The 27579-nt window shown below is 37.7% G+C and overlaps 1 protein-coding gene across 1 annotated transcript in view; it reads left to right on the top strand.

Moving 5' to 3' along the window:
- The window catches only part of LOC127232806 (vomeronasal type-2 receptor 1), a 30008-nt gene extending 9293 nt beyond the window's left edge, over positions 1-20715 (top strand). Inside the window, exons 2-6 of the mRNA XM_051199071.1 lie at positions 264-555; positions 3050-3919; positions 17466-17696; positions 18823-18946; positions 19733-20715. Of these exons, the coding sequence (XP_051055028.1) occupies positions 264-555; positions 3050-3919; positions 17466-17696; positions 18823-18946; positions 19733-20715 (2500 nt within the window). The remainder of the gene's footprint in view (positions 1-263; positions 556-3049; positions 3920-17465; positions 17697-18822; positions 18947-19732) is intronic.
- The last annotated feature ends 6864 nt before the right edge of the window (positions 20716-27579 follow it).

Here is a 27579-nt window from a genome sequence, read left to right as displayed (position 1 = left end):
AAGAAAATATAAAACAGTAATTTATATACTAAATATGACTAATACTTGGATCTTTTAAGATTATGATGTCATTTATGAAAATTTGACAGATGCAGACAACTATGGTACCTGCTGCTGAAGCAAAAGGCTGTAACCATTCATGAAACTGGAGCTCCTTCTCACCCCCACCCCCAAGCCCCACTCTCACACTCACCCCTACTTTCACCCCTACCCCCCACTCCCACCCCAGTGACCAATGCCTCACAAAAGTTTTTGCTTTCCAGGTTTAACTTCCGGGGATTCCGATGGATGAAAACCATGATCCACACCATCAAAGAGATTAACGAGAGGAAGGACATTTTGCCCAACCACACTCTGGGCTATCAGATCTTTGACACCTGCTATACTATCTCCAAAACAATGGAGACTGCTTTTACATTTCTTACAGGGCAGGAAGAATACCAGCCCAATTTTAGAAATGGCACTGGAAAGTATCTAGTAGGAATTATTGGAGCTGGGGGATCGTCATTGTCAGTTGCTGCTTCAAGAATTCTTGGGTTGTATTATGTGCCTCAGGTATCTTGGAATATTGTGCTGTCGTTAGAAAGAAATACAAATGCTGTGCTGGGTTGGATGGTACATGCATTTATTCCCACCACTCAACAGGCAGAGGCAGACATAATTCTGTGAGTTCAAGGCCAGCCAAGTACAGACCAGGTTCCAGGACAGCCAGGGCTATACAGAGAATCCCTGTGTAAAGGAAAGGAAGAAAGGAAGAGAGGAAGGGAGGGAGGAAGGGAAGAAGGGAGGAAGGGAGGGAAGTAAAGGGAAGGAAGAAGTAAATATTATGCAGAAATTATTGCAAATAGCAGTGAGGTCCAGAAAGCAGAGAGGCTAGACTGTAGAAAAAACAGAATGGGCTAGTTGGTTTGTTATTCTGTTCAGACAAGCTCCAGAAGTGCACACTATGGCCTTTTTAGAGGTGAGTGGAGATTGCTTAATTACCTGGAGCATTATCCTTGCACTGGCTAATATATGATGCAATGGTCTAGATATTACACTCACTAATCACTGTGCTCCATGCATGGTGTGGAGCATAGCAGAGCTCATCCATAAATACTTGGTGGTAGATTGATAGCTGGAAAAGTAACTGGTTTTTGTTTGGGTGTCTGTTGATGCTTGTTTGTCTTGAGCAAAGTCATCCCACTAACATGTTAAAATGGGTCTGGGAATTACACATTAGCTAACCTAATAAGGTATTTTAAACCCAGAGAGGGTGGCATATGTCAACACAAGCGTAAGTAATTGGAAAGCATGAAATATTATTAAATAAAATCATCTAGAATCATTTCAATAGCTATTTTATTCAAGTATCAGGATGTATTAATATGAATGATGAACAAACAACCTTATTGGTGCTACAAGTAATGGGAGTATCCCACACATACTATTTCACCTTTCTTCCCTCCTTCTGCCACTCCCTCCCTCCTCCCTTCTTTTGTTCCATCCTTTCTTTCCCTCCCTTCATCCCTCCCTCCTTTCCTTTCTTCCTCTCTTTCTGTCTTGTGATCCTGGAAACTAAATCCTGGAGTTATTCACAGTAGACAAATGCTACACTAAGAACTCACAACTCACAGCCCAAAATAATATTTACTTAGAGAGCTTCAAGTGTGAGTGTGAGAAGAACAGGAAGATAACTGAAAACAGAACATGAAGACAGGGGGGTGACATTGAATGCATCTTGATGGGGAACTTCATGTAACTCATCCAAACTGCAACTGCTTTTAGCACTGACTTCCACTAAACCCCTGTAAAATTCAAGCATAGCCTAGAGACCTCTAGATGTATTTATCCATGAAGTCTTTTAGCAAATCTGAAAAGGAAGAAATAAAACAAATCTTCTGTTTATTATTTTGATATTAAGAATCCTTAAATCTACATTATTGTTATGTGAATTTTCTGCTGGGGAAACATAGACTGGAGAGTCCAAGTAACAACATCTTATATGATACATAATTTAGCAAACTGTTGACATCTGATGTCATTTCCTACATAAAATCTCCCATGAATCTGTTGTAAGTGCAGTTAGAATGGAGAATACAAACATTACCCAGTGAAATAAGAAGAGTTAAAAGAAAATTGATGGGGGAAAACAGAACAGGAATAATGCAACATTTTTGCATGATCAGCTGACTGTGGTGGGGCTATGGAATTATAGAAGCTCACCCTGGAGGTGATGTGTTACTGACATGAGAGACTGCATAGGGAAAGAGTATCATGTTTTGAGGTGCAAATCATCAACATGCAGGGTAGACTACAGAGAAAATACATGATAGATTGTCAGGAACATGGGTGTCCTTGATCTCCATGCTTAGGTCCCCCTAAATGCTAAATACAAACAAGGACTATTGACCAAATGAGGAAAGCACACTTTTTCTTTACTTTTTCCATTTATTTATTTATTTATTTATTTATTTATTTATTTATTTATTGAGACTTGTACATAAAAAAGAGAGTTCTGATAACTCTATTGGCTTCTGGTTGGTTAGCAGCTTCTATCATCTCTCAGGGAAAGTTTTAAGACCTATGTACTCAGGAGACCTCCAGAAGGAAACTAACAGAGAGTAGAAAGAACAGAAGGGATGTAAAGAAGCAGATGTGAGAGCAGGAGATGACATGAGACAAAGACATGGATTCAGTCCATCATCTCTGCACATGAGATGCTAAAGCTGATGAAGAGTCCTGATATCCGGACCCGGAGAAGCCACCAATGTCTAGAAGGATAAAGGAAAGTGGAAGTGGCCTCCCTAACAATGCTGTGCCCCTCCAAAAAATTGTATTGGTGGTCTTCCTCTTAAAGGCCTGACACCTTTTAAGGTGATAGGGTAACCAAAGTTTTACCCAGAACGGTTCTCACCCACCAGGAAAAAGCACCCATAGAAAGTCCTTGTTTGTGGAAGGATGTGAGGGCCAAGAGAGAATTGATCAGATTTCTCCTCAGAATATTCTGAAACTGTCATTTAATATTCTGTGCTAGATTCCTAATAACTATAAATATTTTAAATTATAGGTGGGTTATACTTCTTCTTGCCCAATTCTTAGTGACAGCAACCAGTTTCCATCTTATCTTCGCACAATACCCAGTGATATGATCCAGTCTGAGGCCATGGTGAATCTCATCAAACACTTTGGTTGGGTCTGGGTGGGTGCTATTGCAGCTGATGATGATTATGGAAAATATGGAGTAAAAATATTTAAGGAAAAAATAAAACATACCAACATCTGTGTTGCTTTCTCTGAAACCATTCCCAAAATCTACTCCAATGAGAAAATGCAAAAGGCTGTCAATGCAGTGAAGAATTCCACTGCCAAAATCATTGTGCTTTATACCTCTGACATTGACCTCAGCCCCTTTGTGCTGGAAATGGTTCACCATAACATAACTGACCGGACCTGGATAGCCAGCGAAGCCTGGATTACCTCAGCTCTCATTGCAAAACCCAAGTACTTTCCACATTTTGGTGGAACTATTGGATTTGCAATACCAAGAACAGTTATACCAGGACTGAAAGAATTTCTTCATGATGTACACCCTAGCAAGGATCCAAATGATGTCTTGACCATTGAATTCTGGCAAACTGCTTTTAACTGTACCTGGCCCAATAGCAGTGTGCCTTACAATGTGGACCACAGAGTGAATATGACTGGCAAAGAAGACAGATTGTATGACATGTCTGGTCAGCTCTGCACTGGAGAGGAGAACCTGCAAGATTTGAAAAATACCTATCTGGATGTATCTCAACTCAGAACCACAAACAATGTCAAACAAGCTGTGTATGCTATGGCTTATGCCCTGGATCATCTCAGCAGATGTGATGAACAGGAATCAGATAAATCACATAATCAATGTCCACATATACCTAACTTTAAGCCCCAGGAGGTAAGTTGTTTTAGCCTATGATTTAACATGAAGAACAATCAAGGGTTTGCTGCCAAGTTGATACCATTAAATTGCTGATTTCCTTTTATACAATTTCAGAGCAGCAACACTTAGCATAATGGCTTGTCTGAATGGCTTGATTGTTCATTTTACAGTCTGAATGGCTTGATTGTTCATTTTACATCCTCAATTTTTACCAAATTATTAGGTTTGTTGTCAGTAATTAAAAACCCTTCCCACAAAACAAATTATAGTAATGCCTTTTACAAAATAGTTTCTTTTTCCTTGCATACACTACATTTAAAATTACCTAGCAGTAGAACACTATTTATTGGCTGTTTTCTTCATTTTTTTTCTTCTGTTCCCTGTATGGGACTTGTAATCTAAGATAACAATTGGGTTCCAAAACATCATGTTCTTGTTGGGCAAATACATGTGTGTTCCTCTAGTTTATGATGATTCCTGGACATATAAACAATTTTCCTTACACTGCAACTTTTGTTTTAGTCACTATTCTTACATATCTATTTTAAAGGGAAAAATAGAAGATGAACTCTTTGTACAATATAGGAGAAGCCACACAAAACAGGGAAGTTGGGGGTAAAGATCACATGGAGTTATCTGAGAAGTTCAAATCCACTTTGCCCATCCTTCATCTCCTATCAAACAACTCATGTTGGTTTCCAGTAGCTTGAGTGGTCTCATGGACGATTCCCTGCTTATTTCCATCCTGAACTTCTTTCTAGAAACATAGGGCTTGAGCCTCCCTACCCTGGCCCTATTATCCCTGTAGGAAGCCTCTTAACATCTCTAACTTGTCCCTTCTTCCTTGCCTGATCGTCATCACTTTACTCTTGTATTACATGCTATCAAATTAACAGATGTCACAGTGGCTGGGACCCTTGCATATCCCCTTGACTCGTTTTCAAATTGGTCAACTGCATTACATGCTAGCTCTTCTTAGTCCTCCAGCTGTGGTCATCCAATCTGTGACTATTATTTGTTTTTATTATCCTTGATACTTTGTTTTAAAGTGGTATTTCATTTTACTTTACTTAATGCACGTAAGTGGTTACCCATGTTCATTTAAGTGCACCACAAGCATAGCTACACCCACAGAGGTCAGAAAAGGGAGCTCAGATCCCCTGGGACTAGAGTTACAAATGATTGGGAAGCACCATGTGGGTGCTTGGAACCAAACCTGGAACCTCTAAAAAGCTACAAATGCTCTTAAATACCAATCCCTTATCCTTAACACTTTAGCATTGACCAGGTACTTTTAGAATGATTTTTCAATTTGGCTGTGTCTTAATTTTTATCATGATTAAGTTGAACATATATACATTGTTTGGAAAAAATAACAGAGATGATAATATGTCTGTTTGGGGATTCAATGTTTTGTCTGCATATACATATATATACTACATGCATCCCTACTATTGTCCACGAAAACCACATTGGATCACCTAGAACTGGAGGTATAGGTAATTATGAGCTGCCATGTCAACTCTAGGAATCAAATCTTGCTCATCCTTGAGATAAACAAGTTCTATAAATATCTGAGATATTTCTCCAGCTCTAATTGTGTCCTTTTGAAATATTTCATATCAGAGTTCAAATGATATAATTATCTTTCATTATTGCTGTTGAGTGATGTTAACACTTTTCTCTCAAGATAAATATAAGTTTCTCTCCTGTTTTAATAGTTATTTTGTGGGAATCAAGTGTGGTGACTCATGCATCTATTCTATCTGAGACAGTATTGCCATGGCTTCAGTTCTAGCTATAGGTGCACCAGAGATATCAAGAAAAGTCATCTTTCAAAAATCAAAACAACATAACAACAGTAATTATCTTGCCAGAGAGTATTTTTCAGTTGTAAAACTAATTTGCTTTTCATCTTATTTTCTCCCACCTTTTAAACCAACCACTTAAAATAATTCTTGCTCTAAACCCCTATACCTTTGCTGCTTGTAAACAATTTTTTTTGTCATTTTCCTTATTCTATCCACATGTTATCTGGACTTCTACTTTTCCTCTACAAATTCTGGATATCAAGATAGACTCAAGCAAATTTCCATTATGAGTGTTATTTATTTTTCTGCCAAGAGCTCACAGGTTTGACTATTGGAAATTACTTTGAATCAGATCTTGTTCTTTTTATTGAAATTCCTTCTATTATTTCTAAGAACTACCTATTTTTGAAACTTCTAAACAATACAGCTTCATTTGTACTTTTTCTGCCCTAGGTTTTTTTAAAAAATATATTTATTTAATTTTTTCTTTCATTTTACATACCAACCACAATTCCCCCTACTTACCCTCCAAGTGATTACCCTCATCTTCCTCCGTCCAATCCCCCATCCACTACTCAATAAGGTTAAGGTCTTCCAAAGGGATCCAACAAAGTCTGGCATTTAAAATTGAGGCAGTACAATGACCTTCCCCTGCTGTATCAAGGCTGAGCAAGGTATTTCTCCATTGGAATGACTTCCAAAAAGTCAGGTCAGGCACTAGGGCTAAATCCTGTTAGTGGCCCCACAGATTGTTCAAGACACAGAACAGTCACCCACATTGAGAGGGCCTAATCCAGTCCTATGCAGGCTTGCCAACTATCAGTCCAAAGTCAGTGAGATCCCACTAGGGTCAGTTGTCTGTGTGGGTTTACCCATCATGATCTTGACCCCTTTGCTAACATAACCCTCCTTCTCTCTTCAACTGGACTTACAGAACTTGGCCCTGTTTTAGCTGTGCTCTTTGCTTCTACCTCCATCAGTTACTGGATGAAGATTCTGTGAGGACAATTAGGGTGATCATCAATATGATTACTGGGGAAGTTCAGTTCAGGCACCCTCTCCCCTCTTGCTAGGAATCTTACCTGGGGTCATTCTTATTGATTTCTGGGAGTTTATCTAGCAGCAGATTTCTCTTACCCCATGATGGCTCCCTCTAACAAAATTTCTCTTTCCTTGCTCTCCTTCTCTGTCCCTTCACCAACACAAACATCCCATTCCCTTATTTTCTCCCTCCCCTTCCCTTCACCAAGCCCCCTCTGCACCGCCTCCCTGCTTCAAATTTATTCAGGAGATCTTATCTATTTTCCTTTTCCATAAGTATCCATGCATGTCTCTCTTAGAGTCCTTGTTACCTAGCTTCTCAGGAGTTATGGATTGTAGTCTAGTTATCTTTTCATTTAAGCTTAATAATCACTTATGAGTGATCGTTTCTGTGTCTGGATTATTTCACTCAGGCTTGTTTTTACTAGTTCCATCCATTTGCCTAATATTTCAAAATGTCATGTTTTTGTTTTTTGTTTATTTATTTATCTATTTATTTATTTTTGCTTCTGAGTAGTACTCTATTGTATAAGTAAACCACATTTTCTTTATCCATTCTTATGCTGAGAGACTCCTAGGTTGTCTCCAGGTTCTGGGTATTATGAATACTGCTGTTATGAACATAGTTGAGCTAATATCCTTATGGTATGATTAAGCATCCTTTTGGTACATTCCCAATACCAAGAGTGGTATTGCTGGGTCATGAGGTAGATTGCTTCCCAACTTTCTGAGAAACCACCATACTCATTTCCAAAGTAGCTTTACAAAGTAGCTTCACACTCCCACCAGTAGTGGAGGAGTGTTACTCTTACTCCACATCCTCTCCAGCATAAACTGTCATCAGTGTTTTTGATCTTAGCCATTCTGACAGGTGTGAGATGGTATCTTGGGAATGTTTTGATTTGTAGTTCTCTGGTGGCTACATGATGTTGAGCAATTACTTAAATGCCTTTCGGTCATTTCAGAGTCTTCTGTTAAAAATTCTCTGTTTAGATCTGTACCCCACTTTTTCATTGAATTATTTGGTATTTTAATGCCTAGTTCCTTGAGTTCTTTGTATATTTTGGAAATCAGCCCTCTGTTGAATGTGGAGTTGAAGACCTTTTCCCATTCTGTAGGCTGTCATTTTATCTTATTTACCATGTACTTTCCCTTACAGAAGTGTCTCAGTTGTAGGTGGTCCCATTTATTAATTGTCCATCTCAGTGTCTGTGCTACTAGTGTATATTTAGGAAGTAGTCTTCTGTGTCAATACATCCAAGGCTACTTTCCACTTTCTCTTCTATCAGGTTCAGTGTAATTGATCTTCGATCCACTTAACTTGTGCATGGCTATAATTATGTATCTATTTGCATCTATCTATATGTAGACATCCAGTAATGCCAGAACCAGTTGTTGAAGATACTTTCTTTTATCCATTTTATAATTTTAGCTTCTCTGTCAAAAATCAGATGTTCATAAGTGTGTGGATTAGTATCAGGGTCTTCAATTCAATCCCATTGATCCACATATCTGTTTTTATGTCAATGTCAATACCAAGATGTTTTCATTGCTGTAATTCTGTAGTAGAGCTTGAAATCAGGGATGGTGATGTCTCTGGAGGTTCCTTTATTGTGCAGGATCGTTGCTATCTTGTTTTTTTTTGTTTGTTTGTTTGTTTTTTGTTTTTTGTTTTTGCATATAAAGTTGAGTATTTTTCTTTAAAGGTCTGTGAAGAATTGTACTGGGATTTTGATGGGGATTGCATCGAATCTGTAGATTTCTTTTAGATTGCCATTTTCACTATGTTGATCCTACCTATCCAAAAGCATGGGAGATCTTTCCATTTTCTGGTGTATTCTTTAGTTCTTGTCATATAGTTGTTTCATTTGCTTAGGTTTCTATGGAATATTTTATGATATTTGTGTGTATTGTAATGCATGGTATTTCCATGATTTCTTTTTCCCCCTGCTTATTATTTGTGTATAGGAGACCTACTGATCTTTTTGTAGTTAATCTTTTATCCTGTCACTTTCCTGAAGGTTCTTTACAGCTATAGGAGTTCCCTGGTAGAATTTTGGGAGTCACTTATGTAAACTATCATATCATCAGCAAACAGGAAAAGTTTGTCCTTTTGATATCCTTTTGTTGTCTTATCACTGTAGCTAGAACTTTGAATACTATATTGAATAGATATGGAGAAAGTGTACAACCTTGTCTTTTTCATGGTTTTAGTGGAATTGCTTTGAGTTTCTCTCCATTTAGTTTGCTGTTGGTTGTTGGCTTGCTGTATATTGCCTTTTTCATCTTCCTCTACTCCCGCTTTAATGCCAGGTATTTTAGTAGTGTGTGCTGTTTTCAGTTCCTATCATGGAACTTGGAAACAAAGAAGGATCTGGATGCTAGGGATGCTGATTAGAATTTATTATCAGCTTGATCCAACAAAAAATAACCTGAAAAAAGGGACCCTCCATTGAAGAATTTCCAAGATCAACTTGCACTGCATCTGCAAGATTTTGTCTTAACTGATGGTTCTTGTGGGAATGCTCAGTCCATTTTCAGTGGTACCATCTCCAGGCAGGTGAGACTGAACTTTATAAGTAATATAAACTCATCATATCCCAGGTCCTTAACCTGATTTCCATCAACTGTGAATTGTGACATGGAAATGTAAATCAAATAACTCTTCTTCCTCAAAATTGCTTTTGGTCATGATATTTGTCACAGCAATAGAACAACAGATATGTTCACTGGTACAAAGAAAGATGTGATAAATATCCAATGATAAATTACATTATATTTTAGATGTCAAAGATACCATGTTACAGTTCTTTAAGTACCTTTGTCATGATAAATAATACTCTTGCATGCTGAATGGTGATGCAATAGATTACCTGAACACTGGAATGGTAAATTTAAATTTGCTCAAAGAGACAATTATTACAAGTGAAACAGATTTAAAGATGATCTACAGACCACATAGTGTCGAGATGAAAGTCACTAGTTGTCCATAGCAAGGGTTTTCCATAGAACCATATGTCAACAAGTTAAATAAATTTGGCCTTTATAGTATAGAAAAATATATAAACAGAAAAGCCTAGTAAATGTGTCAATATAAAGTACTTGTTTAACAAAAGCAAAAGAAATATACAGTCTACTTATGTTTAAAGCTTGTACACCAACAGACATGACTAAAAAAACCTGTTATTTAGTTGGACATTCCCAAGTCCTTCTGTCTTCAATCTTCTCCTTGTTTTTCTTCTGATCCTTCATCCCTCTTTTCCTTCTGAGACAAGTACCTGGGATTAGATGTGTGCCCAATATTCACCTGGCATTTCTAAATTCTTGAGAAATGTATGATGTAAGAGATGTGTCCTACCATACAAAAATGACAAACAAGGGAAACTGAGGGAAGGCTGGTCTAGGAAATGGTCAAACTATGAAAGCCTTTGGCCATTTATTTGCTTGAATCTATGATGGGAGGGGAGAATATTTTATGAAATTGGCAGTAAAAATCAAATTTTCATAATTTCTGATATGCATTTCATTGGAATTGAGAAGAATAGACAGGAAAAGAAATTAGAGGATAGTTGACATAAGGTAACCCCATGGGTGAATGGGGTGAATGACTAAAACACTTTCTTAGTATATTCATTTAATACATTTTTTTCAGGTATGTAGCTTTAATCTCTATGACAATGATTGGGAAGAATAATTATCTTCTCTTCACAAACCAGGCAAAATAATGTTTAATAAGTATATGGCCTTATTTAGGGTCATGACGTTTAAGAGAACTAACAGACATCAGATTTTCAGACACCATCATCCAGGCTTTTTCTTCCAGTTTCTGCAGACATATTGGTCTGTGGAGATATGGGGACAACACTAGGCCCCATGTGAAATCCAAGTGCTCCACATGATGGGCTACAAGTATGCTAAAGAAAGCATGTTATTATCGACCCAAAGTCAATAAGGTAAAGCCTGAGTTAGAGAAACATTATTTTCTCATAGAATTCTTGCCAATGTCTATCTTTGACCCTGTAGGTTTAACACCAATTCCATGAACTGCTGTACCACTGCCCATGTCCTTTACTGCACTATAGAACCCTAGAATACAGAGACATACACTCAAGGCAATTTCCTACTAAACTTTTGTAGCCAAACTACACTGAACACTTACTGAGAAATGAAGAATTTCCTAAGTTAATTAGTCAATGTCTCGCCCTATGTCCTTTAGACATTCTTTCTACAGTAGCAACTGTTGTGTGAAAAAACTTTTCCTGGGGAAATGTAACACATAGATCTACTCACTCCAGATAGGAAGCCCACAACAGACCAGAGCATGGATATCTCCAAAGTCTAACTTAGTGAATTAATGAATTTTACCAAGGTTTTTTAAGGGAATATGGGTGAGGGGTTGCTTACTGGAGCAGAAATGACACAAAGACAATTGCATAACCAAGGGCTACCCCAGCATGGCTGACAACTCACAAAAATAGGGACCTAGAGCATATGGCACAGCACTCACGTGTAATGAGTCTTTGTTTGTCCCTCTAGGCATCTCCCAAATAATGACAAAGAGACTTGTTATATTATGGACGCTTAGGTTTCTTCCTAACTAGCTCTTACAATATAAATTAACCCCTGTATATTAATCTATATTTTATCACCTGGCATTACCTCTCTTCCATCTTGTACCTCCACTTTCCTCTCTGTGTCTCCTGGCATCTTCCACATGCCTAGAATCATCCTTCTTTTCCTTTCGCTTTATGGAAATCCTGCCTGTCCCTACTCCCTAGCTATTAAACATTTGGCTTTTTTTATTATAACAATCATAGCAATACACTTTTACAGTATGCAAATGTCCCACAACATTCCCTCCTTTTTGCATAAATACAAAGGTAAGATTTAACTCTAACATAGGAAATCTATATTCAATAAGAACAAGTATCAAGCAAGAATTATATTCACAATATTTGGCAAATTAGAGAAAATATTATATTATCTATCCTATTTTAGTGAGTCCATTGTTTTATATCTAAACCATTTTCTATCATAACTTTTATTACCATCCTAAAAGTACCTTTTAACACCTTAAAATGCCTTCTTAGATAAACAACTTAAGCCTTTATGTTTCTCAAACTTATAAGCTTTACATCTCCTATGTAAGTCCCTTTTCTGAGTTTGGAAACAAGGAAAACTGTAACTATAACAATCTGCTCTTCAACCCCATCAAAGATCCAAGAAGGATATAATATTACCTGAGTAAACAGGAAGTCCTAGCAATCAACTTTAAAAACAATAGAAATGAAAGAAGCACCTGTCTGCCTGGATCATCATCCAAGGTTCCTCTTAAAAATTGGATACACATATTCAGCCTACAGGCCTAGAATATCTGACAGACTTATTGTAAAGCAGGAGATTTGAAGGACTGTGCTACCTTGTTTGGGCAATATTTGGCAGTCACGTTCTTTTATGTCCTGCTTGTCCAGTTTGCATATCCTTATGTCAGCAGGGGAGGCAAGCACAGTTTCTTTGACCAGTGCATAACATTGTCACATAGAAAGCACCCTATATGGAGGTTCTTCAATGCTTATCATCCTTTTTTGAAGTCTCACTGACATGAAAAGCCTTATGTTGTTAAAAAATTTTAAATGCCAATGCTGTTGGTCTTTGAATTGTTTGAAGACAATCTATTTAAAATATGTTTCTGTTTGACCTTGAAAACATACCTAATATGATAACTCTGATTGTTATGAATGACTATTAACTTGTCTTTCCTTATTATACTAAATAACTTTCAAGGATTAAAAGTTTACCTTACATTTTTAAATGAACTGAATAGGAACGATATCTTAAACACAGTAGAAACATATATACAGTATGTTGAAATAAAAATAACCTTAAATTTGTACCAATATACAAAATGCATACCAACATAATATATTTGAGACTAGTGGTTATTTAAAAATACTCAAAAGTTCTCCCTTTTATCCATCATTTCTATACTACACCCCCCTTTTCCCTTCAGAAAGAGATCCCTAAATCTAATGTCTTTGTTCAGATTTTTTCTGACCATTACCAATAACAATGTGAAATTAACTCCCCTAAGTGATGACAAACATCCATAACTCACAAATTGACCAAAGACCACCTATTCCAACTCTTGGGAATGTGAGGTTCATATTCTATACACTGTTTCATGCTCTGTGGGAGCAATAGCATCTTTAATGGACCCTGAGAAAATTGAGATAATGGTCGAGCCCTGGGACAGGTAGCAACATTATTTGTTGCCCACTCTCAGTGTAATGGGGAAGTGCAAGGCTTATCTGAAGTCCTTGCTTGTGTAGTGTGTGAGGCTGGAGCATCTCAGCTAGCAGCTTTAAAGTTGTTCTGCATGCAGAATTTTGGGGAAATTGTAACAGAGGCATTCTGATAGACTGATTTTTAATCTCCCTGGGGAAGATTGTCCTCCTCAATGACTGGGAATGACCAGACTACTTTGACCTGGGGGTCTTTAAAATGACCCCAAGGATTTTCCTTGCTTATCTCTGGTCAATCTACATTCACTGGTCCAGTGTCAGCCTTTGTCACATCTTCTATATAATCCAGAAGGTTGATGCCTTCTGTTTCATTCCTATAATGAATGTTGTTTCTAGGAATGCTTTGCCTACAATTTCTTCTTAGATATCCTGTTCTACCACAATTAAAACATTTGGTATTTTGATGTCTTCTCAAACCTTTGAATATCTCTTCTCATACCCAAGCTTCAGTGTCATTGTCTTTATACCCAATATTGGCTGTAAACAGGACCCATTCATCCAACGCTGCTGATCTGATTTTTAAGGGCCAAAGCACCTGTTTGCATTGTGGCTTAGAATTCTCGTAAGCTGAGGATTCTGTGAGTATTCACCTAGATTCTAGGTCTGCTACCTTTAATTGTACTGCTCTAGACACTCCTTGTAGAAATGTATTAAAATGTTCTCTCGGTTCCTGCCTCACCTTGGTTTATCCTTTCTCCTGGATCATGAACCTTATCCCAAGCATTTAAAGATGCTGTACTGCATAGATACAAGATGTGTTCATTTTATGCAGCTTGAATTTGTTGATCATCATAAAGACCGCCACCAAGAATTTTATGCTGGGGAGCTTTATAACCTTTCTTTAAGCCCTGAAGTTCAAGAGCTTTTGCTTCTTCCTTCCATAAAGCCTGCCATCCTATTTGACATGAATTTTCAAAGACAGCTGATATTAATTGATCCCAATCGTTAGGAGTCACTCTATTAATCTTTGCCCATGACTCTACTAATTACTTTACATATGGTAAGTGCAGTCCATAAAAGATTACTGCTTCCTTTATACCTTTTACATTTTTCATATGTATTGGTTCTCACTGATACATATTGAAACCTTTTGGCTGTGTTTCCATTGCTGATTTTCAGTAACAGCTACAGGGAAAGCCATAGGTGATGGCATAATGACCTTAGGTAGGTCTTCCCAGATCCTGAAGGGTGGAGGCAATTTTAAGTCTCTTTTCTCCCCTATTACTTGTACCTCTTCTTCTGGTGTATCAGACAGAAGGTCTTCTAAGGCCTATAATCCAGTCACCATTGTTTCTCTGAGTGTATGAACTTCTTGAGCTACATAAGTTTCCAAAAACTTCATTGAATCAGTTAGTCTTTTGTTTTCTTTAACTACGAATGATTCTATGCATTTAATATTCTCATCCTTAGATATTATCTAAATGGCATGTAAACTGTCTCCCAGAAACAATGTTCTATCTACTAGCTTGCCATTATCCTCAGACATGGAACATATGCTGTCTGGCAGTTTTCCATCTGATGCTCCAGGTTTTTTATCATATTATTCGAGTCAGCAAACAAGTAATCAGCTGTTTCTGCCAGTATGTTAATGTTATCATGAATTGCTTCTATTTTGGTCCTTGAAGCAGTGGACACGGAACAAATTTTGCCTTCTAGTTCCTTATTTTTATGTTCCATGTTTTTGCATTCTGCCTGTCAGACCTCCACTGCCATTTTCAATCTTCTGAACCCTTTTTGTTTTCTATGTTTTGCATTCAGTTTGTTAGATATCTGTTGCCATTTTCAATATTCTTAATCAGCTTTTCTAAAATTTGTATGGTTTAACCAAATTCCATATTCCTGATTCTATTCTCAGACCCTTTCTTTAAGGATATTATATGGATTATGAAACTAATCACCATTATCAAGAATATGTACATTGTGGGTAGATCATACTCCTCTTCTAAAACCCCATACTTATAGGAAACATTGTGAGATTATCTGCCATTAGTATACAGTAGTTAAACCTATTTATTACTACTAACTTAAAATGCAAAGAATGCAATAGTTATTTGAAGTAGAAACCTGTATTCTTTTAGTCACAATATTGTAGTTTCACTTGTAGGTCTTAGCTTGTAGTAACTATGTTTGGCCAACAGGTAGGGTAGGTGTACTGCTAATCATGGTCCGCGGTAGATGCTCTCCAACTGACTTGCTCATAATCTGTTAGATCCTATAAATTCTAAGCAAAATTTTGGCAAATTCAAAAAGAGTGAAATTTTGTCCGAAAAGGAGAAAGGTAAATTGTGTGAATCACAGTAACCTATTGAGCCAGGAAGCCGAAGGAACTGCATGAATAGTCTGCTCTGCTGCCATGTGCAAATCAGAGCTCAAACTGCTGGTGCCAAGCTGCCAGCATCACCAGGGAAGCAGCCCTTGGAGCCTAGAAGGTGGGGAAGTGGGCGTGTGTGAGTGCCTGAAAGTCACTCACTGAACCTCACTGAGGAAAGGAACCAGCACAAGCCTGGGGCTATGGAGCAGCAATCTCAGTGCAGCATGGGGGAATGGGAAGTGACGGTACAGACTTCTGGCTTTGTGAAACCTAAATCCCACTCCTGATACCAGATAAAGTGGGTAATAAGATTCTGGGACACACTACTGGCTGATTGAGGTTTATCCGGGGAGAATTCACTTACACAGAAACAGATGATTACCACAGGTTCCTTCTCCAAGGATGTCCTTGGATCTTCTCTGTCCCCAACCCAGAAGTAAAAGAGCACATCCTTTAGGACCCAGACCTAGACTCCACTAGTCAAACCCACATCTGTCCTCATGACCCAATAGACATGGTCAATACAACAAGTGTGGGCAGGGTGGATATTTCACTACAGCACATATCCCTGGCCACTGGTTCTGCACCTCCCTCCAATCAATGAGAGCTGAGTCTCATGCCCACCAACCTGGCCTGGAACTTTGTGTGTCTGTTCCAGCTCTGGGAAGTTTCAGGGTAAATACTGCAACAGGTGTTTGTACCTATTCTCCTGCTACAGAATACAGCTAACTTCTCATAGCAGGGCCTCTTAATAGAGCCACAGCTCTGTTTACATGCACCCCATTTGGCACCAAATGTAACACATCTTAATCTGTCCTGCCAGCCAAATCCAAAATAACAAAAAAAAAAAAAAAAAAAAAGAGACTTCTAGTTAATTATGAAAGCTCAGCCTATAGCTTAGGTGTACTCCTAACTACCTCTTATAACTTAAATCAATCCATTTAAATGAATCTGCATTCTATCATGAGGTGTTAGCGCTCTTCCATCTTGCATATCCTCTTTCTTCTTCTTGCCTCCTGATATCTCCTGCATGCCTAGATTCCTCCTCCTCCTTTTCCTTTCTCTTTGAAGAAATCTAGCATATATCTCTTAACTATGTATTGCCCATTCAGTTTTTTATTACACCAATCACAGCAATACAATTTCACACAGTGTACAAATATCCTAAAACGTTCAGTCAGCACAAAGGGGTGTCCTTCTGAAAGTGGTCTAAACACCTTCCAGGCAGCCCAGCTGGATTTTGTTTCTTCCAGGCAGGAGGACTGGACAGTCTTCTTTGCAGCTTGGCTTCTTGGAGTCTTCTTTACACTTTAGCTCAAGTAGTCTGACCAGAACTCTCAGTTTTTACTGCTTACTCTGGCAGAGAGGGAGCTAGTGCATCTTGTCAGTTTCTGGGACTCCCCAGAAGGTTGTTTACCTTCCAGTTTAAGGAGCTTACCTACAAGGTTGAAATGTTTCAATTTGGTGGCAGTGGTGGGGGGACCCTGTTACACAATAAAGATGTAAACTCTGTTGAATTTTACTTGTGTTCCTCATGGTCTAGACTCTCCACAAGACTGAAATTTTTCAAAGGAAGGTTATAGTTGTGGACCTTTGCAACATTACACAGGGAGAGTCGGGAAAAGAGAATGAAAAATATTATAATATTCTCCTGTCTCTTAATATAGAGATATAATACTGCTAAGCCTTAGTATAGTCTTACATTATTCTAACAAATATACATTAAAGATAAATTAAAGTTGCCCAGTGGCCAAAGTTAAGAAAAATGACTAAAATTAAATTAAGCAAATTATTTAATTCAGTATTCTAAATACTGTTTAACATGTTATCATAATTTGATGTGTTGTCATAATATTAAAATAATAATGTGAAATTATTAATGGGGCAGTTTCCAATATTATTAAATCTTTATAACCCAGGATACATATTAAATTCAAAGCAAATTTTGTGTTTGAATTGATACCTGTGGCTAGAGGTTATCACAGATGTTAACAAAAATAGAATAAAATTCCATAATTACATACTTTCTTTATAAATCTTTATTTTTCTAAATAATAAAATGGTTATAACAATGTTTTTCCCCCGCTTTTTCTTAGCTATTGTATTACTTAAGGGGGGTGAATTTTACTACCCATGATGGAAAAAAAATACAGTGGAATAGGAATGGAGATCTGGAAAGTGGATATTATGATATTCTCAACTGGCAGCTAGATAATACTGGCGAAATCATCTTTGTCAAGGTTGGAGAATACAAATTTCAACAATCAAATTTTGAACTTGTTCTTCCAAATAATTCAGTGATATTTTGGAACACTGAATCTTTAAGGGTTAGTTGGTCTGCCATATTTTTTCTATTTATTTATACAGAGAATTTTCTTTCAGGTACTAAATGAATGCAACGCAGCTAAAGTATTTGTTATATTTCAAATCAGTTTCTTTACTGATGTTGTTTTCCTATTTAGAGTTTAAAGAATCCTTGTTACACCCAAATTCATGACAATTTTAACATAATTTAGTAATGCATTAGTATTTTGTGAATATTTCAATGAAACATAATAGTTTTGTTTTATCTATTAAATGAAGTTGTATTTATATAATAAAGGTGTTTATAGGCAAATCAAAACAAATTTAAATTTACCAATACCACCAAAAATACATACAATGTGTCATATGGTTTTGTATTTTTAAATTTTCTAGGTTTTTGTTTTGTTGTTTCTTTTTTAGCTGGGGGTCTTACTATGTAAGTCAAGCTGTCATTATGTTTGGCTTAGAAAACATATTTTATCAGTCCTATAAATAATTATTTACTCAGATTAAAATGTAACTGATTAACAAATGTTGGGTTTATTCTGGATTTCAAGGTGCATATCAATGTAAAATATAAAAATATAGAGACCTGTGGTTAGTACTGAAATTTCTAAATATAAGTAGCAGGAAAACATTCCAAGATATGCACTCTCTATATTATCTTTTGACCTTCATGATTGGTCTCATGGAACAGACTTACTTATCTTCCTTTCTACCAGCTACTTATGATAGATGTCTAACTATAATAATAATAAAAAAATCTTGGGATGCATTTATTGACAATAAATATCTTTCAGGAGCTGACAATAACTATTAGGGAAATAGGCCTCATTTTAAAAAATAGACTTAGCAAACTGACCCATATCCAGCATGTAATGGTATATTAGTTTGGTCTTGATCAACATGATTACAATGAAATGACATTAGAGTTAGTGAGGCATTTCCACAGTCAATAACAAGATTGTTCTTCAGTAGCAGTTAATTCTAGGCTCCCCATATGGTCATGATTATCTTCTATCTTCACTCACTATCCTTAGTTTCATCTCCTTTATGTAAAGGACACATGTTTCCCTGGAAATACAATTGAGAACTTTCATGGTTTCACAAATAAGGTTTTGTTTTACCTACTGTCTTTGTCTTTGCTAGCTTCCAGAGTCAGTCTGCACAAAACTGTGCCCTCCAGGGACCAGGAAGGGGATTCGCTATGGGGAACCAATATGCTGCTTTGATTGCATCCCGTGTGCTGATGGATATGTGTCAGAGAAACCAGGTAGAGGAGGTCATTTTCTCATGGGCAGTAACACAATTAGATTAACGGAGCATTGTCAGTGAGATCCATGAAATCATTTTATAAAAATATATAAACAGCCTACAACAAAATTCATGAAACCCCTAAATTTATCCAATATACAGTATAAATAAGGGAAAATATTAGTTTTCACTTCTGGTGTCAAAAAAGACTACCGCCATGAAGTTCACAAGAACACACACACAATATACATAAAATGTGAAATATCAATAGATTCATAAAAATTTTAAAACTATTGTTTCTAAAATAGTCTCAACACTAACTACAGTTGGAGAAGAGTCACCCACTTGTCTTAAAGATCTAAGCACTCAGTGGTTGTAAATTTCTCACTGATGCATGGTTCTGGAGTTAATAAGGACACATGCCTCTCTCCTCAATAGACAGGTAGAGGAGAAAGAACGGAAAACATCACTGGAAAAGACCAACTCAAGAAAGTTGGGATTGGGAAGAAATGCTCAATTCCTAAAATTGAAAACAACTCTCAATCTGTCACAGCATCTGTAGACACCAAGGCGATTATCTCATTGCTAATTTTAACATAATAGATAGACAGAAAGAGAGAGAGAGGGAGAGTCAGAGACAGTGAGAGAGAGAGAGAGAGAGAGAGAGAGAGAGAGAGAGGAGAAGAAAGAGGAAAGAAAGGGAAGGGGAGATACCTTGTTCAAGTGTTTAGCTGTCCTGGACTGTACACAGTTAAAATTGACAACTGGATTCTCTTGCAGTCAATTCTCTGCTCTTTCTCAATAGGTCAAAGGGAATGTAATGCATGTGGGGAAGATGACTGGTCCAATGCACAGAAGAGCAAGTGTGTGCCAAAGGAGGTGGAGTTCCTTGATTATGAGGAGGCCCTGGGATTCACCCTAGTCATCCTCTCCATCTTTGGGGCACTTGTGGTCTTGACAGTCACCGTGGTGTATGGGATGCACAGGCACACTCCCCTGGTAAAGGCCAATGACCGGGAGCTGAGCTTCCTCATTCAGATGTCTCTGGTCATCACAATCCTCTCATCCATGCTCTTCATAGGCAAGCCATTGAACTGGTCCTGCATGGCCCGCCAGGTCACTCTGGCAGTAGGCTTTTGCCTTTGTCTGTCTTCCATTCTTGGAAAGACTATTTCACTCTTTTTTGCCTACAGGATCTCCAAGTCCAAAACTAGGCTTATATCCATGCACCCCAGTATTCGAAAACTCATTGTGCTGATCTGTGTTTTAGGGGAGATTGGTGTATGCTCAGCTTACTTGCTGTTGGAGCCTCCGAGGGTGTACAAGAACATTGAACCTCAAAATGTCAAAATCATCTTTGAATGCGATGAAGGTTCTATAGAGTTTCTGTGCTCCATATTTGGGTTTGATGTCCTTCTGGCCTTGCTGTGTTTTCTTACAACCTTTGTGGCTCGCCGGCTGCCAGATAACTATTATGAGGGGAAATGCATCACCTTTGCAATGCTGGTCTTCTTCATTGTCTGGATCTCTTTTGTCCCTGCTTACTTGAGCACCAAAGGCAAATTCAAAGTGGCCGTGGAAATATTTGCCATTTTGGCATCCAGCTATGGCTTGTTAGGGTGCATATTTCTTCCCAGGTGCTTCATTATTTTGCTGAGGCCAAAGAGGAACACTGAGGAAACTGTTGGCGGGAGAATCCCCACTGTAGACAGGAGCATCCAGCTGACCTCAGCTTCTGTGAGCAGTGAGCTCAACAACACCACAGTGTCCACAGTTCTGGATGAGTAGAGTTAGGAGTCCCATGTGACATGCAGAGTTTGATGATGGCCTGGCTCAACCTTTCCTTTCAGGTTGCTTCTGAAGCAGCTGCTTACTACTATGGGGAAATTATTAGCTGGTGGCCATACTAGTGTAAGGTTAATGTCGTGAATGAAATCTCATTCTGTGAAATGCCATTTAACATGGATTAAAATGCCATTTTTTATTGAAATTGAAAACTAATTCATTAGCATTTTAAAGTAAAGCATACAAATAAGCAGAATTTATAAAAATGGTAGTAGCATGTCTCATGAATATTTTTCTTAAATAATTAGTATCTATTCTAGGTGTTTATTGTGGTGATATATTGTTTGTGATCTTATTAGATCATTTATTAAGACACTGGAGATCAGTTTTCAAAGCCAGCCACACTAGTTACCTATAGAAAGTAGGCCGTGGTGGCACACACCTTTAATTCCAGGGCTCAGGAGACAGGCAGATGGATCTCTATGATGAGTTCAAGGCCACCCTGACCTTCACAAGAGTTAACAGTAATAGAGCTCAGGCCTTTTTACCCTAACATTTGGGGTCACACACCTTTAATCCCAGCATTGGTAAGGAGTGATATGGCTGGGCAGGAAAAGGAACAAAAGAAGGAGGAGACAGGAATTCAGAGCCTTTTGCCTCTGAAGATTTGTGGAGACAGGATTGCTATTTCAGGTGGGTAGAGGTAAGATCTACTGGCTGCTTTGCTTTTCTGATCTTTAGCTTGAAGCTTAAACCCCAATCTCAGTCTCGGTGATTTTTATTATTCGTGCTTCAGTTTACATTAAATAAAACCACATGGGCCAGACACAGGAAATCTTTTCTCATCCTGAAATAAATTGTTCTATTTTGTTAGAAGTTCAGCTGTGATGGCTAGGGAGATAACTCAGTTAAGAGTGCCAGCAGCTCTTCCAAAAGACCCAGGTTCAGTTCCTAGCACCTACATGGTGGCTCACAACTGTTCCTAACTGTAATTCCAGGAACCAATCCTGTCTTCTCACATCTCTAGGTAACAGGCTAGCATGTTATACACAAATACACATGCAGGCAGAACACTAATACACATGAAATAAAAGAAATGAAGAAACTACTGCTCTGAAAGCTTCCCTGGGAATAGAAGCTTTAGCAAATTCTTAGAAGATATTTTTTTTTTTTTTTGATGTGAAGGACTCTTCTTATAAGTTGGATTATGGGAACTAAAATCAACAAAATTGATAAATTTTTATTTATAAAATCCAGTTTCTTCTTCAGCTATTAATGAGAACAGATTAGTTTCTTTGAGGCAATATATGATCCTGCTCCAAGTTTTCCCAGAAGAGAATAAGTTGTAACATGTCTGAGTTTCAAATCATTCCTCTACTTGAGAAATAAATACAAAGGGAGTTGAGATGCCAGCCCAGCTGTATGTAGATTACATGGTAACAATCTATGGCAAAGGAGGCAAGTGTTTACCTAGACCAGGGATTAGTATGCAAAACTTTTAAGAGAGATGTTTTTTAAAATAATATATATCGATAGATAATGTACCCTTTGGTTATACAGCTTATGTTATCTATAAACATCTTTTCAGTCTCCTTGACATGAAACTTAATGGCCTCCATGTGTTTATATGCATATGAGTTAAATATGTTGCAACCAGAACTTATAGAAATTTGGATAGTCTAAAACTGCATGTATACATTCAGCTGCAGAGGAATAACAGGACCAAATATGCTGTTTTCATGTGAGCTTAGTACTTGTAAGTACTTGGAAGAGATTTCTTTTGCTGGCTTGTTACAGCATAAATTGAAACCATGATGACTAGCTTATCAGGGAAAGTCATAAACTTATTTACTGATTTTTTTTTTTAAAAAAAGCATTCTAGACCAGATAAATGGAATGGACTTACCTAAATTTTAATGGGAAGTTTATAGCAAGCCTTGGAAAAACTCAAAATTGATCACGTGTTGGAAGGCCAGTGCATACAAGTGCTTTCTAGATAGACATCTATTCATCCATCCATCACTGAATACTTTCCAGCATTCTTCATTATAACCATCATAATCATTAAATAAGTTTATATTACAAGTATGGAAAGGAGAGAGTTTGTTTTCTTTATCCATCATTGCTTTGTTGTGTTTGTCTATTTATTTGGTTTTCATTCACAGGGTTACATTCTAGGAAAGAAAAAATGATTTCTCAAGCCATAGAGCAATATAGAAAATGAAAATCCATATGTCAACTTTGTTTTCAATTATGTGTGAAGCTTATATATACTTGATAATTCATTTTCATGTTCAGACAAAGGTAGAAGATGATTTGTTTGTAATGATGTGGCTTGCTTTTAAATTCAAAATATTTTAATTGCAATGTCATTTTTTCCTTTTCTGACATGTTGAATATTGAACAGATGGTCTCTATATAGTTAAAAACAGAAGCCCATTTGGTTAGTATCTGACTCTACTTTTTCCTTACCATTTCTCTCAGTAATACTGTCTCATTAGTCTTGTATTCATTGTAATGATTTTTCTAATTAGCATTAAATTCAGTAAATCAAAGATATAAAACTTACAAAAACAAAATATTAATCTGACTCACATTTAATGATGATGCTTATGTCGCTTTATACTTTTAAGAGAAATAGGTTAAAATTATTTTTTGCTTATTTGGCATAAAAACATTGTTACAGAACTGGCTAATGGCCATTAAAATGCAAACATGCAACTGTCAAAAGATTATAGTTTAATTTGTAGTGTTTCAATTTTGTTATTAATTGCATATCAAACATAAAACTATTTCAATATAGTTGGAAGATTTTTTGATTAATGTATTATTTAAAAATATATCAAGCATAAGAGTAAACCAGTCACCATTCCAGCATGGTGGGGAGAGAGGCTCACCAGCCCACATCCCTAGCTGAAGAGCTATCGACAGTTAGTGGATTCTGGGAGGTGAGATAATTTTCTTTAAGGGTGAGGACACTGATAGGTAGATCATGCTCCAGGGGATGGTCCCATACCCATTAACATATGGGCAGGACAAATTGGACTCAGATTATAGCAAATTAAGAAGAGTTGGGAGGGGCTATAGGAGTGGAGTGTGGGTCTAGTAGGTATTAGGGGAAGGAAGGGGGATAATATGACCAAAATACATTGTAGGCATGTATGAAATTCTCAAACACTTAATCAAATTTTATTTTGAAAATTATTTCTAGTGAACAACTGAAATCTTTGTCCTCCCATATATGTGGCTTTTTAAGAAAATCTTAATTAGAATTTGGTAGTGATGTTTCTTACTATGTCTGAACATTTGCTTGTAGCTCATGATGGGCCTTAGGGAGAAGCCTGGATAATCTCAAGGTATAACATCCAAATTATGAGGTTGTTCTAACAAAACCTTCAAGACAATATTACCTGATATATATGGGTTCTTTTGGTAGATGGGATGTTTACAGCATAGGCAGCTTAACCCCCACACCACAAGAATAACTCCTTGTTCATTAATATTGTTAATTAATGACTAATTTATAATGATAAAATTTCTGGCCAAAGGTAAGAAAACCTGCCTTCCTAATTAGCATCCTTAATATACAGTTTTGGCTGCCTCTCATCCTGTTCTTCTGGTTTCATATGCTTTCCATTGTCAATTAAATCCTGAGTCTGATTCCTGGCTTGAAAGATCCTCTCAAACCACTGACACCTATTATTTCCAGTGGTTGTCACCTGCTACTTTTCTACCCACATCCTTGTAGCACAAACTAATTAAACTCCTGAAATTCTTTGAACCCACATTTTAATTCCATGCTGACATTTTTCCCTTTTCATTTGGCATGCTAATAGTATTCCATCCATCCACACATCTTCACCATCCACCCTATATCCATATACCCACCCTTGAGTGTTGATGAATACTAGACTAAGGGTTGAACACAGAAAGTTTGCAATGACAAGGCATCAATCTCCATCTTCAGGTACTTGCTGATTTGGGATGGTAAATCATGTACTCAAAGTTCCTGTGTGACGTGATAAAGTTATGATTCTGATAGAGAAGGAACAGGCTTATTCAGGGTCAAGGAAATCTTCTTGAATGAGCTAAAATTGAACAGCAATCCTAAAGGACAAGAAAAAAAAAAGACTAGCCATATTGAGAACAATGAACCAGCCATACATTCTTCCTAGTCTCATGCTTATAACATTGCAGGTGTCAGTGTGACACCATTCCTTTTCTTATTAAAATTACAGTGATGTAAGACTAAGTGTCTCATTTATATCTCTAGCCAATTTGTGCCTCATACTTCCATTTCTGTCTACTATGGCCATGCTACAATATATTTTATAAACTGAACTTGAGACTTGGGAATCAGATATCAGTGTAAGAACCTGAGTGATCAGAGAAGTTGCAGATAAGTGACCAGCAACCTCTCTCTCTCTCTCTCTCTCTCTCTCTCTCTCTTTCTCTCTCTCTCTCTGTGTGTGTGTGTGTTTGTGTGTGTGTGTGTATGTGTGTGTGTGAGAAAGAGAGAGAGAGAGAGAGAGAGAGAGAGAGTAAGAGCATGTGTGTTTTATTGTGCTTCTGCCTGTTCTGTTTTCCTTTAATGAACAGTGGCTTTCTTAGGTAGGAGGACATCCCTCACGTATTTTAACCTACTATTGCAGAACTAAATATTTAGGCTCTGTCAGCTTGCTTGTTGCAGCCACCAACGGATAAAAAAAAGAAAACCTTGACTTCTATCACTCTATAAATGAGAAACTGTATGATATAAGCCTAAACTTCCTGCTGCAGGGATTTTCAGTTCCTCTGTGACAAGTCACACCTGCCTTCCAGGAGCAGGCCCATTGAAGGATCAACCCACAATTTAAAAAAACCTTACAAACAATGAGCCTTGAAGTAATCACTTACAACCCATTCAAATGACTGATCTTAGGAAGGGTACCTACCACCCTGACTCTGAACTTGCCTTGCTACTAGTTAGAAATCTACAGAAAATCTGCCGGGGAATCAAAATATAAGGGATCAAAACCAACGATTGATTTATCCTGTAGTGACATTTGCTGCAGTGTTGGATTCACTCTTACAGGAGAGCCAGATTAGGAATGGCTGAGCTGATTGAATGAACTCATTTCCATTTCCTTTCTGCTTAGAGACTCTCTACAAGACAAGACTAACTAGAGACATGTAAATGTATAGAGCAGCTTGCTCATCATACTACAGAGGGGTATCCATCCCATCCAATCCATAACTCCCTCTACCATTTCTGTTGAATGTAGTTATGTGGAAACAAGAAAAATCTATCATTTTAAGGACCAATAGAATAATCATAGCAGTTCTACTTTTAAATTGTTAAAATAATTTTAATGTTACATACCATTTCTCTTTTCCTTCAGTCCTCCCGTTCCTCCCACCTTGTCACCACCCAACTCCCATACACTCCTCAGAGATGGTGAGACCTTCCATGGGGAATCATCAATGTCTGTCTTATCACTTGAGACAGGACCAAGGCCCTTCTCCTTGTATCTAGGCTGAGTAAGGTATCTCTCCATAGAGACTGGGCTCCAAACAGCCAGTTCATGCACAAGGGATAAATACTGGTTCCCAGGATAATGCCCCTACAAACTGCCAAAGACACTCATCTGTCACCCACATTCTGAGGACCTAGTTCAGTCTTATGCAGGTTCCCCAGCTATCATTCAGGAGTAATTAAGCACCCCACATGCTCAGTTCAGCTGTTCCTGTGGGTTTCCTCCATCATGGTCTTGACCTATTTGGTCATATTATTCCCTCTTCCCAGTCTATGACTGGAATTCAGGAGTTTAGCCCTGTATTTAGCTGTAAAGAGATGTTTCTGTCACAGAAGGTCCCAAAGCCCTTTACTCCCAAATAAACATACATATGTTTATATTAATTATAAACTGCTTGGGCTATGGCTCAGGTTTCTTTTTAGCATGCTCTCTCTTCATGATTTATCTATTTGTATTAACGTATGTATGTCCCCATGACATTTATTGGCTTACTAGAGAATGCCCAGACATGATACTTTCCCCATTTTCTTGTTTTCTCCTTTACTCTGAGCCCCTGATCGCATGTTCTACTCAGTCTATTCCAGATAGGTTCATCCAATAATACCTATTGGGATGTGCTTGGACCAGCAACTTTACTGAATCTCAGTTTTCAATTCTTGGCATCCTGGATCATGAGCACATCAGGAATTAACAAGGATGGCTTGGCAAAGAGTTTGACTGTCCACAGAATGTGTCATCCTATCTACTTGATGACTGAACTCCTCTGATGAAGTCATTTTTTGATGGGAATTTCATAAAACACGGTATCTTCCCATAGATCTGTCAAATACTTATTCCTTAAAAGTCTTTCTCTACAAGACTGACTCCAACTAACAATTTGAGCAACTGTGGAAAGGCTACCATAAATGTCCTTCCCTCATAATGAGATCAACAACTAACGTATCCACCATCATGGAGCCCTCATCTAGTACCTGTTGGAAACAGAAGCAAACACGCACACACAACTAAACACTGAGCCGAACTAGAATCCAGATGCAGAGAGGGAGGACAAGACCATGCTGCAAAAACACATAGAGACAGCTGATTTGAACAAGGAGGAGCTAATGAGCCCTCAGACTGACAGCTGGGAATCCAGCATTGGACTGATTCAGATCCCCTGAATATGGGTCTCAGCTAGAAGGCCCGAGCAGTCTAAGGGACCTCAGACAGTGGAACCACGATGTATTCCTGGTGCACAAAAGGACCTTGTGGCCCATCCCCCATGCAGGGATACTCCCTTAACCTAGAGACAGGAGAGAAGTCCTAGTCCCTACTTCAAATGCCTCCTGCATGGCATCACCCTACATTTGGA

The sequence above is a fragment of the Phodopus roborovskii genome, unplaced genomic scaffold (assembly GCF_943737965.1).
Source record: "Phodopus roborovskii unplaced genomic scaffold, PHOROB, whole genome shotgun sequence".
Taxonomy (NCBI): domain Eukaryota; kingdom Metazoa; phylum Chordata; class Mammalia; order Rodentia; family Cricetidae; genus Phodopus; species Phodopus roborovskii.
The sequence above is the reverse complement of the archived record's forward strand: the minus strand, read 5'-3'. Positions and strand labels throughout refer to the sequence as shown.